The 15,149-nt window shown below is 43.7% G+C and overlaps 1 protein-coding gene across 2 annotated transcripts in view; it reads left to right on the top strand.

Moving 5' to 3' along the window:
* Positions 1 to 444: 444 nt before the first annotated feature.
* DDX3X (DEAD-box helicase 3, X-linked) overlaps positions 445 to 15,149 on the top strand; it is a 17,441-nt gene continuing 2,736 nt past the window's right edge. Inside the window, exons 1-16 of one of the 2 annotated variants that reach the window (NM_001030800.2) lie at positions 445 to 607; positions 3,030 to 3,087; positions 4,115 to 4,165; positions 8,035 to 8,158; positions 9,277 to 9,417; positions 9,499 to 9,598; positions 10,074 to 10,209; positions 10,631 to 10,716; positions 11,287 to 11,385; positions 11,457 to 11,617; positions 11,810 to 11,954; positions 12,044 to 12,188; positions 12,503 to 12,684; positions 12,775 to 12,892; positions 13,858 to 14,014; positions 14,884 to 15,008. In NM_001030800.2, coding sequence (NP_001025971.1) covers positions 563 to 607; positions 3,030 to 3,087; positions 4,115 to 4,165; positions 8,035 to 8,158; positions 9,277 to 9,417; positions 9,499 to 9,598; positions 10,074 to 10,209; positions 10,631 to 10,716; positions 11,287 to 11,385; positions 11,457 to 11,617; positions 11,810 to 11,954; positions 12,044 to 12,188; positions 12,503 to 12,684; positions 12,775 to 12,892; positions 13,858 to 14,014; positions 14,884 to 15,008 — 1,873 coding nt within the window. In that variant the 5' untranslated portion in view covers positions 445 to 562. Of the gene's footprint in view, positions 608 to 3,029; positions 3,088 to 4,114; positions 4,166 to 8,034; positions 8,159 to 9,276; positions 9,418 to 9,498; positions 9,599 to 10,073; positions 10,210 to 10,630; positions 10,717 to 11,286; positions 11,386 to 11,456; positions 11,618 to 11,809; positions 11,955 to 12,043; positions 12,189 to 12,502; positions 12,685 to 12,774; positions 12,893 to 13,857; positions 14,015 to 14,880; positions 15,009 to 15,149 lie in introns of both variants that reach the window. The other variant, XM_015301535.4, reaches the window with a different exon arrangement.

The raw sequence follows: 15,149 nt of genomic DNA, 5'->3' as shown, positions 1-15,149 counted from the left end.
TTCTAGAGACATCTCAGAGCGCGCTCAGCGGGCGCTCTCGCGAGCGTGCCGAACAAAAGGCGGGGGCTAAAAGGCAGGGGGGCGCCGCAATCTCGCGAGAACTAGCGGACGCCCCTCCAGGGAGAGCAAGATGTGGGGGAAGAGCGGGCCGCCAGCAGGAAACCTCGCGGTGTCGCCGGCGGAATCCGAGAGAGTCTGCCGGCCCGGCGCGCGAAATCTCGCGACATCCCCGGAGCTCCCTTCATCTAGACCCAAGCTATACAGGCGCACGCAGATCTCGCGAGAGCTCCCCCTCCTTTCGCCGCCGGCGCAGTGCGGTCGGTTTCTCTCGCAACAGCGCCGCGCAGGAGCAGGGAAAGGGAGGGGCGGGGCGTAGCGTGCGCGCTGAGGTCAGCGCGCGCCGCCGGGCGGGCGGGGACTATATAAAGGCCGGGGCCGAGGCGGGGGGTGTTCAGTCAGGAAAGCGATCCGTGGTGAACGAGCGGCAGCGGCGGCGAGTTCCCGACCCGGCGAATCTGAATTTCTTGAGTCGGAGCGGGACACCCCGAGACGATCTCTCGTTATGAGTCATGTGGCGGTGGAAAATGCGCTCAGTCTAGACCAGCAGGTGAGGGACGGGCCCCGGGAACGGGCCGGGGGGTGGGTGGGGGAGGGGCGCTCCGTTAATCGGGATATGGGGGGGGGGGGGGGGGCAACAGCGGTGTGGAGGCGGCAGCGTGCGTGCGTTGTGAGGGGCCGTGCTGCGGGGGGCGGCCCACACGGCCAACGCGGGGCTGGCTGCGCGATCCGCGGCGGCTGCGTCGTGATTTTGTTTTATTACTCTCTCCATCTCCCCCCTCCCCCCCCCCCGTGATTTCTCGGGCGCCCTCCCCTCCCCCCACCCAGCGCGGAGGGTTTGTGGCGTGTTCGGTTGTTGCGCAGTTCCCGTCGTGCGGCCCTTTTTCCCCGCGGAGAGTCGGGGGGAGGGGGCGGGGGGGGGCGGCCGGCAGCAGCAGCAGCACCAGCACCGGGCGGGAGGAGCCACATCCCCGCGTGCCCCTGCGGCCTCCTCCTGGCCACGCTCCGCGCCCGGCTTTTGTGTGCCGGGGAAGCGACGATGGTAACGCGGCGGGACCCCTGGCGGCGGCGGCGGGGAGCGGCTGCGATGGGGGGAGAGGAGGAGGAGGAGGGGGCAGGGAGGAGGCTGGCTCAATGGCGGCCATTGTGCGTGTGACGGAGCCGGGCGGGGGTGGGGGCGCTTTGTGCTGGCGCCCCCGCGGAGGGGGCGGGGAAGGGGGCGCTCGCGGCCGCCTTTGTTCGGGCTGCGGCAGCGCGGCCCCGCGGCGGGCGCCTCGCCTGCTCTTCCCGGTGGGCCCCGGTGACGCAGTTGCACTCAGAGCGGCGGCGCTGCGCGGGCGGCTCTCGACCCCGCAGTGTTGTTGTTCTTTCTTTTTCTCCTTACGTCTTCCATCCTCCCTTTCCTCCCCCCCCCTCTCCCCCCGCACCTGCGGGGCGGAGTCAGGCCCCCGCCTGGAGCGGGGGGACGGATGGTTACCTAACCCTCGGGGAAGGGGGTGGGGAGGAGAGCGCGGCTCTGTAGCGGGGCCCCGAGCGGGTACGGAACGGCAGAAATAGCCCTCGGAGCCCTTAGGTTTCGGGCAGCCGCGGCTCTGGGGCGAAGTAGGTCAGGGAACCGGCCCCCCCGCTCCCCCCTTCTCGGAGATACGGCACGTGACGGGTGCCGGCAGCCGGATTAGCTGGGCGGGCTGCGGCTGCTCCCTGCTGCGCCGAAAATCCCAGCCCGCAGTGCCGGCTGCACCGCCGCACTGAGATGGCGGCCCCGGCCCTGCGCCATCTCCCAGAGCCGCCGCGCTGCGGGGGGGTGTGCGCCGGCGCTCCTCTGCTCTGCCCCTGCTCTGCTTCTTCCTCCTTACAGCCAGCGTTTGCTTCTTAGTGACTACCCGAGTAATGTTTTTACCTCGTTTTGATGCTCGGATCGGCTAAAGAGTTGGGATTTTAAGTAGCTTTAGAGAGAACGATCCGAGGCTCCCCATCAGAGGATTTATTTCAAGAATCCGAATGGCAGCACTCATACATAATAGAGTCACAATAGAATCAATCAAAAAATACCATAATAAAATCAATCATTGAGGTGGAAAAAAACCTCTAAGTCCAACCATCACCACCGTGCCGGACATCTTGAAGGATGATCTTTGATTTGGATCGACTCCAGTTGCGTTGGAAGATGCGCAGTGTAATTGGCCTTGTGTAAAATTTAGTTGTCTTCAGACATTATTTCAGCTCTGCTGATAAGTTCTGCGTTGTGCCATGTAGGTAAACAACTGCAGTAAGCTGCCACTTTATTATGGGAGCAGATTGCCTTCTGCTGACAGGAGTTGGCATCGTGCTTGACCTGAAAGAGCTTAAACTGAAACACATTTTGGTAGGCTGAAGGCTGCAAACAAAGCTTGCAAAAAGCAAATGAGAAGTTGTATTTGCCTAGAGAGAGGGTAGGAGGAAATGGCCTAACGTTCTGGGAGCAGAATCTGCTTCTGACATGAAGCTGCTGATGTCTTAGTGATGTTAATGCAGTCTAAAGATGAATTCTACAACTGAAACAATACCAGTTGGACACTTGTACTCATGTTTCAGAAAAAAACCCCAAAACCTGACCTCGGTCAGAATACATTTCAGTGGACAGGGAGACCATTTTAGGTTACTGCTCAGCCCTCATTTAGTGCCTTAAGCAAGTCAGCAGTACTTGATTTGGTGGCTATATGGTAGTCTTCAGGCCTTGCTGCCTTTTTGGTGCGTGTTTATTGGTGGCTTTGAAGATGCCTGAAGATGATACTCAGTTCTGCCCTTAACTGTGGTATTGAACGTTATAGTATTGGCTGTTGTCCAGTACAGGAAATGTAACAAAAATAAATTTCTTTGCAGCACTCACTTCTCAGAAATCTGCTTTTGATCTGCAAATGAGCTTTTTGCATCTTAGCGTAAATTCATGATACAGCATGTTGATATTTACTTAACTGTTTTGTTCTTTCCAGTTTTCTGGTCTAGACTTGAATTCCTCAGACTCCCAGAGTGAAGGAAGCGCTACAAGCAGTAAGTACATGCAAGTTCTTAAAGTTTTCTAGTGCACAGGAAGTTCTACAAACAAGGCAGGCTTTTGTATCTGCAGAAGTAATTTCTGAAACAAGAGGTACAGACTTTGGGGAAATGCAAGGAGGTTACTAGTTACATGCCTGCTTTAAAATCACGTACGTTGGACAGGCACACTGGATTGCAGTGATTGCATAAGTTGAGTGTTTTGGTAGTACTTTTAAGTATTGAACCAACTGGAGAGAATCCAGATTCTCAAATTTTCTGTGGCCTCCAGTCAAACAGCTGAGGCCAGTAATTGTAGTAGTAATTTGGTGACTTTGCTTACCAAAATGTTCAGTGAGCGTTACAGTGTCAGCTAAAAATGTTTGGTGGTTATCTGCTCTAATGAGATTTGTTAAGTAGAAACAGCTCTATCTGACATGCCAAATGGACTTCAGTATTTTAAGAGGGGAGAGAATCTTCAGGGAACTCCCATTAAGCCTTTGCTTGCTGCATTCTGCTTTATGCTGCTTAACAATCCAGATGTTTCTGGATTGTAGGTGAAGAATGCTATTCAGAGGCAATTGCACGTGGCTTCTGGTTAGATCTAAGCTGAACTGAGTGGGATGGTTAGACTTAAGGGGAGGAAAAATACTGGCAGTAGTACTGTTGAGTACCGGTGCTGGAATGGCATGGTAAACATTGTAAGCTGCTCAAATAACCTGGAACTATGTGAAGCCTTAATCAGTTCCAGGAAGACAAACTTTCATAACGGGTGCTGTATGTCCAGAAAAGGCATGTCTGTATTATCTTTTGAAAGTGAAGCTAATTAAACGTGTGAGTATTTTATTTTCACTGCTTTGGGTCCTCTGTGAGAAATGTAAGTATTCAAAAACTCTAGTTTAAGAACTCCTTTAAAGGCCTAAGAGCTTGTGAGGCAAACTGTGTTTCTTCCTTTGCAAAGGGTGTTGTTGAAAAGATTGTTATCTATAAACTTATGAACAGTATATAACATTATCTTTAATGTTGTCTTTCTTTTGTCCTCCAGAAGGCAGATACATTCCTCCTCACTTAAGGAACAGGGAAGCTTCCAAACAGGGTATGTATGAGAAATAGAGGCAACACTTGTAACTTCAAGGCTCTTAAAGGTTTTGGCACTATTGTTAGAAGTGACTCTGCAGGCTGCTAGACTCTTCTGCTCAAAACACTGCGACTTCACTTCCTATTTTTAGCATGCTGCTGTTGGTTCCATCTTCAGGTCGTGTTCTAAGCTTGAGTTTGGTGTTTGATAAGCAAAATGTTTTTGTTATCTTATCGAGCATGTAAGTGACAGGAGCAAGTTGAAGACTTATTTGTCTACTAGTGTATCCATGAGTATGAAATTCTAAACTTTCTTCTGAATACCAGTTTTTCTTCCATTGACTGTGATGTGAAACTTAGAGTAACTAGTTACTATGAGCAGATGGCACAGTTTTGCATCATAAATGGATGTTCTACACACATGCATGCAAGTGGGGAGCGTGAGAAACAAAACAATTACAGATGTTGATGTTGCCTTCAAATGGAAATCTACAAAAGTGGTTGCAAAAAGCAAGGTGGAATGCTGGGGTATGAAACATGAAATGCTTGAGTAGTGTTTTTGTAGAAGGACTGCACTGAAAAAATCAAGCTTACCTTTTACTTCTAGGATAAAAGAGGATAAAGTGTTTCATGGAGTGCTTCAGTGAAATAAATAATGATCTCTATTTTGGAGGAAGATTTCAGAGCTTGGTACTGGTCATTAGATACAGTGATAATACATTGTGTGGATGACAGTTGCTAGAGGAAATTTTCTTTTACATAGACCAGAAAACTGAAGTGTTGTACTGTACTATGAATTGAAGTAATAGAAACTTCTCATAGCTTGAATTTTAAACCTCCTACTTTTAAAACAGTGGGACTTTAAAAGGTTGTCTTTATGGTACAGGAGGTCTCTTCCTTGAAGGAGTAGGTAGGATACTATCGAAATATGTGCTGATACCTTCTGAAGTTCTTCTGGAGCTGCTTAATGACTAAAACAAATATTCTGCCACTTGAAGTAACAGATAAGAAATATGAAGATGGAAAAGGAACTATTTCTTTAATATTGAACAGGCATTAAATTGGCTTAGAGGCATCTATTGATATGAACAGGCTGTAGTGGGAGCTGACGTAGGTGGGGAGAGCACAGGGACTCTTTGGCAGCCCAGTTCTCTTGAAGTTCCCAGTAACTTAAGTCTCAAATGTGAGCAGCCTTGGAGGAAATCTCATAGATAAACCCAGGAGGAACTTTGGTTGCAGGAAACGAGAAGTAAAGATTCTGGGGAATGCTGGATACAGACGTATTTTCATCTTCCCTGTGTAAAAGTGTTCACATTAAGAGCTGGTCTCAAAAAACCCTACTTTGAAACAGAGGCCATCTTGTTTCACCAGATACTTGAACTCTGCAGTGTACAGAGTTCTCCTTTTGAAGTAAGAGAAGTGTGAATGTTGCCCTTTGTATTTGACTAACTAGAAGATCATAGGACATATTCATGATGTAACTGGATTTTCTCATTCATCCCATTCACTGGATAACGTAGGCACTAAAATGTCATCCTGCAAAAAGGTAAAGAAGTCGTGCAACTTAACTTGAATAAGCAGTGTGGTAGACCTAGTTGTTACAGAATATCAATTTCTATTGGTACCCTTGTTGCTTAGAAACTTCATTCCAACATTTTGGAGTTCTGTATCACTGCATTCCTTCTAACTCCTTGTGATAGGAAGCTTGTTCTAGTTAGATGAAGAAAACCAGTACAGGGCTCATGCATTGTAGCAAAGTGTGTATCATCCTGAGCTTGAGGTGACAGAGTTATTGCATGGCTAGAGGTCTGTAATGCAGTCAGATATACAGTTGTATGCAATAAATGCAAGTTAACTACTACTTTTAAAAAAAGAAACTTTCTCTGTCTATTGATTCTTGATTAAAAGTCCTTTGCAGCTTCTGGAAGGTGTGTGTACATGTGCTTTGCCTGTTGCTTGCTAACTCTTTGGATAGCAGTAGTAGTTGACCATATAAGGGAAGTCTTGAACGCAGCCTTCGGAGTGTGTTCAGCTGTATTTTGGTGTCCCAGTAGGATTCTCACAAATAGTGCCCTCTTTTTCATGAAAGCATTAAGTAATGCTGCATTCAGATGGGAAAGGCATTATTAGTTTATCCTGTGTGCTGTTCCCTTAGACGTGTTTTGGGAACAACTGGTATGTAGTTTCTAGCTTGGGGTTCTCAGTTTCCTCTGCAGCTGATTATGGTGCGGTAATACAGAGAAGCTATTAACGTTGCACAATATACTTGTGGCTAAGTAAGAAATTGCTTAAGGCAGTGGACTCTGTGATTTAAACATGTCAGTTTTTTTCTTTTATGTGAAGAGCTGAGTGTCTTCTGGATTTAAGTAGGTATTGGCTGGGGAAGAACGCTAAAAGGTTTAGACTATTTCTGTTCCAAAACCTTACAGTGCATTCCTCATCTGTTAGGTAACCTCCAGCGTAATTTTTCCATAGACCAGAGGATGTGCCCCTGTTGTGATGCAGATAATGCCAGTTTTGTATCTGAGAGCAGGACAACACAGGACTGCAGGAGATAAGATAATGCATTCAAAATTCTTCAGGCTAATTAGTGGCAATTCTGCTTTTCAGCTGTTTAACCTACTGTATGTAGAGCTCAGAATAAGCAGCCCTGAATACTGACTCATTTGGCTTTGAGTTTTGCTTGATAATATTGATATGTTCAGTCATGGCATTCTTGTTGTACACCCTTAAAGCTACTCTTGGCTATTTGAAGTTTGAGTTGATCTGTGGTAGATCAAATGGAAAATGTTAGAACTTACTTCCTTCATAGAACTAATGATTGCTTCTTTGTATGACAGCTTTTCAAGTGATGTAAAATCATGATTGCTGTTAAAAACATTACGAAGTATGACCTAAAATGCTGATGGAAAAGTGTAGCAACTACTGCTTTTCATAGGTGCAGAAGCTACAGAATTTGGTTAGAGGTTATCCTCTCCTTGGGAGAAATAGGTGCTGGATAGAATCTTTACAGATTTATTTTTTCCTGTAGTAATTTTGCTGTCCCAGCTGCTTCTGTTCTGCACGACATACAGGTCTTTATAGTTTTTCTGTTGCAGAACCTGCAAAAGGTTTTTTTCCTGGTAGGATAACTTACTCTTTCTGAGTCCAGTATTTGAGACTCTGGTTGGATCTTATTTTCAAACTTCTGCAGGTTAAGCCTCTAGATCAATATTCTAGAAATTAACTTCTTAGTTTAGTACCAGTGCTTCTGTCCATCTCCTGTCCTGTGAATAAACACCACCAGAGGCCTGGTTAAATTCACAAAAATGAAATGTGCTGTGAAGAACCTGTGGTAAAACTGCGGAGAATGCACAGTTAGGGTTGTAAGCAGTTGGATGTTTCTGAATTTTTTTTTTATTCTGGTGTAGTTGAACTCCCTGCTTTCTGTTACTTAAATGACTGTCATTCCAAAAGCAGCCATTAATGTAATGGGTTCAATTTGTACCTATTTAATATAAATAAGGCATCCAACTTTGTGTAGCTTCAGGCAGTTCAGAATCTTCCAGCCATATTGGGTTCCGCAGGTTTACTTTGAAGTTACTCAAATGCACCATGGCCTCTGTTGCCTTGATGACCCCCTTTCCAGAGGAAGACAAATACTAGCAGTGATGTGTATTGTTTTACATGTACTGTTTCTGCATTCGTGGAGGTGTATCAGCAAGTTTGATTGGCGATGAGAAATATTTGGTTCCTGTTTGAGCAAGTCTTGTCTGTTTTTTTTTTTTTAAAAGACTGCCAGTATTTAAATCACGGGGACCTTCCAGTGAAGGCTTACTGGACAGGTAATTTTTCTTATAAAAGCCTGGATTGTGTAATATATGACTTAAAATACTTTCTCTTTACTAGGTTTTGATAGTGGTGGCTGGAGTACTAGCAGAGACAAGGATGCATACAGCAGCTTTGGTGCACGGTCTGACCGTGGAGCAAAATCAAGCTTCTTTGACCGTGGAAATGGATCAAGAGGAGGAAGGCAAGTGCTTATTTGTATAGGTGCTGAATTCCAAGTCTGCTGCTGTTCTAGTGGCACATATATAATGTTGCCATTGAAAATGGAGTTCTAGGTATGAAGATTCCCCCTCCCAGCTTTCTACTTCATAGCTGTAGGAATTAAATGATGGGAAGCTTGCATGTTGTAGATGTGCCTTATAGCCCATCACCAGCTACTACTGCAATTTTCATGACTTCCTGACTTGCCATGTCATCAGTGAAGTTCAAGATGGGTGGATGCTACCAGAAATTCATTAAGAGCTGTTAAGAGCACATAAAATACATCAGAACTGACTTTTTTTCCAGTTTTTTCCTTGTTGAAAAAGTGTAGTTAATAAACCTGGGTGAGACTCTTGCAGGTTCTCTACCTTACTTGATCAGTCTTACACACATCATGCGTTGTATGCACAAGTGTGGTGAGAGTGACCTTTGTCAACTAGTAAGGCTGACGGTGGTAGTCCTGTATCCAGACTTATCTCAAACATGATTTACCAGGCCAAAATCTAAACAGTTGAGGTAAGGACTTTTTCCACCTTCTTTCTAAGTCAATAACACAGGTGAGCTCACTCTTGGTAAAATTGGAAATGTGACATGTTCACTGAGGGATTTAGTTTTATCCTGTGGGGGGGGGGGAGCGGGGGAACAAATTCAAGTTCTTTGGGGAACTGTTTGGGCTTTGAGGATGACTGTAACATGAGGCCATGTGAAAGGGGGGAGTACCAAGTAGCATCTCACGAGATTCATGTGAAGCTTCCTATGAAAGCAAAGCAAAAACTGGACTGAGAAACTTAAATGGAAAAAAGGCAGCTGCATTTCAAGTTGCGTTTAAAATGCCAAGTGCTGGTTTGTTTTAAGTTTCAATGTAGTAAGCTAAAACTAAGCTACTTAATAATAGGAAAAAACTTATCCTGTCTGTAATGCAGAATAACATGACCTAGTCTTATAAGTAGGGCTAAAATCATTTTACTTCATAGGTCAGTTTGAGTATCTGATCATTGTCCTATGGTTGTGTATCTAACGTACAGACCATATTCAGCTAGATTGTAACAGCTTTGGTGTTTTGTTCATGCGATGGTGGCCTAACATTCACGGTGTATTTAGGTATGAAGAGCGTGGAAGAGGTAGCGACTATGATAGGAGTGGCTTTGGTAGATTTGACCGTGGTGGAAATAGCCGTTGGTGTGACAAGTCTGATGAAGATGACTGGTCAAAGCCTCTTCCCCCAAGTGAACGCCTGGAACAGTAAGTAATGGATCTACACAACACAGTGTGATAGTGCTAATCAATTCATCTAATAAATAAAACACTTTTTTCTACTTTCAGAGAGCTTTTTTCAGGAAGCAATACTGGCATTAACTTTGAGAAATACGATGATATTCCTGTTGAAGCAACAGGCAGCAATTGTCCTCCACATATTGAAAGTGTAAGTTTTTTCCAGTCTTATTTGTCTGATCTTGACAGTTTTGCATGTGAAACTTCTGGGGAGCAAAGGAAACAAGACATAGGAGAGGTTGTATAAAGTTAGCACTTCGGGCTTACTTAACTGTGTGATGCATCTTTAAATAATAAATGTGTAAATAAGTAGTGGAAGTGCTTGGAGGTGCTAGTTTGCAGCAACTGTTTAAACACTACCTCTGAGTGAGGTGTTAAGCATGGTACGGCTAATGTAGTTTGCATTTGAGACTTCGGTGGCTTTTTAAGAATCACATGTGTGGCTGGACTAAGTTGGTACCATATTCGCGGTTAACTGATTTAGTATCTGACCTTATAAGCAACTAACGTAGGAAGAAATAAAGCCAAAAGTATTTTATGGAAAATCCTGCTTGGACTGAGTGGCTTGTTCAGGGAGAGATGAAGGATAAGGATCTCAGACTTAATCTTCTACAATATTTTTACAGTTCAGTGATGTTGATATGGGAGAAATTATTATGGGAAACATTGAGCTCACACGTTACACTCGTCCTACTCCGGTCCAGAAACATGCAATACCTATTATTAAAGAGAAAAGAGACTTGATGGCCTGTGCTCAGACAGGTAGGTTTGTAACTGTTGCTTATTACTTAGTCTCTGTCAATGAGAATAGATTCTTGCATTCTTGAAGCTGTGGGGAAGGTTTCCTTAAGGCAATAAACTTACTGTTCAGAATGTATTGGAGTACCTCTTGGAAATTATGAGCTTAGTCTTGCCATTGCTTTGCATATGTCAGGCATGTGTGTTACTTTGTCCTTAGAGAGTTGTTAATGCCCTAAATCACTTCAGAGTGTTACAGTGCTCATTGATTGATAGTCTTCTGTAGACAACTTTTCTGGCTGAAAAATACACACCAATGGCTTGTGCAGTATCTGTATATCTAGCACAAATAATACTAGGAATGTTTATGATACAGGACTATGTCCAGTAGATAACAGTATGATAGCTTTAAAAATAACTAATAATACTAAATTGTATCCATTAGGGTCTGGGAAAACTGCTGCATTTCTTCTACCAATATTGAGCCAGATCTATGCAGATGGACCTGGTGATGCCTTGAGAGCTATGAAGGCAAGTATTTTATTACCTAGTCCTGAAGAAGCTGAGTCCAGTGTGTGTATTTGCTTCATATGCTGATGTGTGCTACTGAATGCAGTAGTTGAGCTCAAGCGTATCGTCATTATTTTGGGTAGGTGAGGGGAGTTTCTCACCTTTCTGGAGCCTTTTCTTGGGCATGGAGCAGCTTGTTCCTTTTTCCTTTATTGAAGGAGAGAAACAAGATTTTGTTGAATGATCTTCATGAGTAGTTCCTTGCTAATGAACAAAATGTTTGGTTGGACATGACGTGTTTACATAGTAGATTTTAAGATGAGGCAGTATGTGTCTTGTTTTCCATAGATAAGCTTACTCTTAGTTGTAGGTGTTGATACAGGTTTTAGAGGACAAGCTTGTGCTGCAGTTACGCTGCTGTTAACATATTAACCAAAAGTTTAATCTTGGGCACTGCAGCAGGGCAGAGTCAGATGCAGTATCTAAAACAAGTTGATGCTCAGCTGTTTGCTTTCTTGTGAAGAGAAGCTCAGTGACAGCAGGCAGTATTTTAATTTGCCTTGTATCTGGGGATTTTTCTTCCTATTTTAGGAGAATGGAAGGTATGGACGCCGTAAGCAATATCCAATCTCACTGGTCTTGGCTCCAACTAGAGAACTCGCTGTGCAGATCTATGAGGAGGCCAGGAAGGTATGTCTAGAAGTTCATTAGAATAGAACAGCTCACGTATAGTTCTCAGCACTAACTTGCTTGTTTTGTAGTTTGCATACCGTTCCAGAGTTCGTCCCTGTGTTGTGTATGGTGGTGCAGACATTGGGCAGCAGATCCGTGACTTGGAACGTGGATGTCACTTGCTTGTAGCAACTCCAGGTCGACTGGTTGATATGATGGAGAGGGGAAAGATTGGACTGGATTTTTGCAAGTAAGTGAAGTGATTCTGTCCCTAACCTAATGAGTTGCTGACATGAAACTGAATCCCTTTTGAAATCTAGAGATGATGAACATTGACATCTAGCATTCAAGCTATAAACGTCTGGTTGAGAAATGTAGTCCATTGTGTGTAGTGAGTTGCATCTCTAAAACCATCTGAAAAGATCTCTTGTTATTACTTTAGATACCTAGTGCTTGATGAAGCTGATAGAATGCTTGACATGGGTTTCGAACCTCAGATTAGACGAATTGTTGAACAAGATACAATGCCGCCAAAGGGGGTTCGTCATACCATGATGTTCAGTGCTACTTTCCCCAAGGAAATCCAGGTACTTCATGAAAGTTGAAATACCTTAATGCTTACTCTAATCCTATCTCTGGAAGGGTGAAAAATGCTGATATCTTGCCTTTCCTTTAGATGCTTGCTCGTGACTTCCTTGATGAATATATCTTCCTGGCTGTTGGCAGAGTAGGTTCTACATCTGAGAATATCACACAGAAAGTAGTCTGGGTGGAAGAGTTGGACAAACGATCATTTCTGCTCGACCTGCTAAATGCCACAGGTAAATTTCAGATAAGTGAATAATGCAATTTAAGAGGAGGCAAATCTGACAGCTCAAAATAATGAGAACTTGGATTGAGTAGGTTGGTGGAAGAAAGTAGTAGCTCTTTGTGTTTCCGCAGCATGCAGTGAATGTCTTGCATTGGCTGAATGGTGGTTCTGTGTTGATGAAAACTTTCAGTAATACAAAATAAGAAAGCTGATCTTCAGTTTAGAGTAATAGGAAGCAGAGAACTAAAGCTGCCTTCTTCCAGACTATGATGTAATTGTCTGTACAGCTTTTCTCTTGTAAACTTGTGGTTCATTTATTCTTAGGCAAGGATTCCTTGACTCTCGTGTTTGTGGAAACTAAAAAGGGAGCAGATGCTCTAGAGGACTTTCTCTACCATGAAGGATATGCCTGTACGAGTATACATGGAGATCGTTCTCAAAGAGACAGAGAGGAAGCACTCCATCAGTTCCGTTCGGGCAAGAGCCCAATTCTTGTAGCCACGGCAGTAAGTCCAATTTCTGAAGTTTGAGTCAGTAGGCTTATTATCTCAATGAACTCAGCCCAGAGATGATTTCTTTACTCTTCTAACTACTAGGTAGCAGCAAGAGGACTGGATATATCAAATGTAAAGCATGTCATAAACTTTGACTTGCCGAGTGACATTGAAGAATACGTGCACCGTATTGGTCGTACAGGCCGTGTAGGAAACCTTGGTAAGTATAGACATGTAGTGCCTGATTTTTCTGGGTGTAGTGGTATTGGATAAATAGCAAGTTGCAGGACTTGAAAGGAGCCCTTGTGCTTTCTATGCCAAGACAGTATAGCTAGGAGGCTGCAGTATGGAGTGCAGCTTTTTTTCATTGGAATTCTGGAGGTGTTTTGCTCTTACTTACAATTGGAAAAATGAGTAGAGAGGACTTAATAGCTGAAACTGAAGTCTAAGCTACATTCCAGCACTCTGTTTTTAGCTTGGTTCCAGAGGGTTCTATTTTTGTTCCTGCAGATTCCTGAGTTTCAAAAATAACTACAAAAGGGAATATAAAGATGTAGAATACTTACCATTGTGGTAAGAAAAGCTTGTCTGAAGCCTGTACTAACTTTCTGCTGTGAGAATATTTCTAGAGGATCACATGTATTCTTTCCTGAGGAAGGATGGGTTGTATGGTCTCTGAACAGTTTTCTTGCAGTACTCTTTCTTGTGCTTACGTAACTACATGAAATCTCAGCATATTTAGAATTCTATTGTACTTCAGTTATGTTACTGTTAAAATGCAGGCAAAGGAAGCGCCACTGAAAACTAATGCTTGTGAAGTCAGGTGGCATCGAGTGTTCTGATGCTTTATCTGTCAAATCATGCAATGCTTCAGCAATATATGATCTTTCACTGTGGTCTAGCCAGTGTAGAAAGTAACCAGTTCTTTTCAGCCAGCTTTTTTAATATCAAATCTTCATTTAATAGCATACGTAAGATATGTCTTCAATGTGTGTCAGTAAGTAGGAGATTTGTGTGTGTGGCTAGGGTGGAAAAATGAAGTTTATGTTAGGTAATTCTGATACTCTTCATAGTCAAGCTTGAGAATATGATGTGCTTGTCACAGTCACAAGTGGAATATGGAATGGTATTAAGTGCTGTAGTTTATCTGCTTAACGTGGGGCTAAAATTCCATGTGTACCTCAGGTCTTGCCACCTCATTCTTCAATGAGAGAAATATAAACATCACCAAGGATTTACTTGATCTTCTTGTTGAGGCTAAGCAAGAAGTTCCATCTTGGCTGGAAAACATGGCTTACGAACAGCATCACAAAGGAGGTGGCAGCCGTGGGCGATCTAAGAGGTAATGATACGAGAACTTTGGCTAACGGTGTGTGTTAATGACTTGTGAGGGGCAGGTCTATCTAAAAAGTAGTTGATTTTTGAGGAGCACAAGCTAGTGCACACTGGTGTAACCCTTGGCTGAAGAGGACAGCTTAATGCCTGTTCTGTACAGTAATTTTTTCCTTCTAAGCTAACAACTAGATACTGCTAACAGCTGCTAGCAGAAGTAGCTCTACAACTCACTGAAAGCATTTAAACACTTGAGAGAAGCTCTTAACTGTGAGCCATAGTTGTGCTTGAGCACCTGTTGAGAGGCTAAGGAGATGATAATGCTTATCTATTAACATTAAAAACGTATAAGGTAATGTGCAAATGTAAGAACACTTGTGAAATACTTTTGCTACAGAAAGCTGAAACATCTCCCATAAATTGGAGCAAACTACATTAATGGCTTTAAAATAATGGGGACAGGGGACCATCACCTTTTCTTTCAGTTTAGCCAATGTGATTAGACCTTGTGAATTTCAGTTGTTTTTCATCAGAAACATGCTTAGAAGGTGGTTGTCCTCTTCTACAATGAAAAAAAAAAAGGCTTAAATGAATCACTGAAACTATCACTTAGAAACCCTATGGAACAGAGGTTGTACTGAATCAAATCTTAGCAGATCCTGATAGTAATTCTTAATGTAACATGACAAGTTGAACACAGATGGTAAATTTTTCTTTACTACATCGACTGTCCTTTCTAGATAGCATTGGGGGTACTCATTAAAAAGAGCACGGAAATAATCATTTGCACTGACAGTTGAGTTGAAGAAACTTTGTGCTTGAGCTTGCAGTGCTTAAAATATCACTGACTAAAGTGCTTTTATTCCTTTTATTAAGTAGTAGGTTCACTGGAGGATTTGGTGCCAGAGACTACCGAACAAGTAGTGGTGCTGGCAGCAGCAGCTTCAGCAGCAGTCGACCAGCCAGCGGCCGTACCGGAGGAAGTGGCAGCAGAGGATTTGGAGGTAAGAAAAAGAAGGCAGGCATGACTGGCAGCTACAAAACAAGACTTGTAATACTTGGTATGATAGTACTTCTGGAAGTCAAACAGGTAATTGCAGAAAATGTTAGAGGTCATCTGGTACCTTTTGTGTAAAGTTCAGCAT

This window comes from Gallus gallus, chromosome 1, assembly GCF_016699485.2.
Source record: "Gallus gallus isolate bGalGal1 chromosome 1, bGalGal1.mat.broiler.GRCg7b, whole genome shotgun sequence".
Classification (NCBI taxonomy): domain Eukaryota; kingdom Metazoa; phylum Chordata; class Aves; order Galliformes; family Phasianidae; genus Gallus; species Gallus gallus.
Note: the sequence above shows the minus strand (reverse complement) of the source record. Positions and strands in the feature narration are given on the sequence as shown.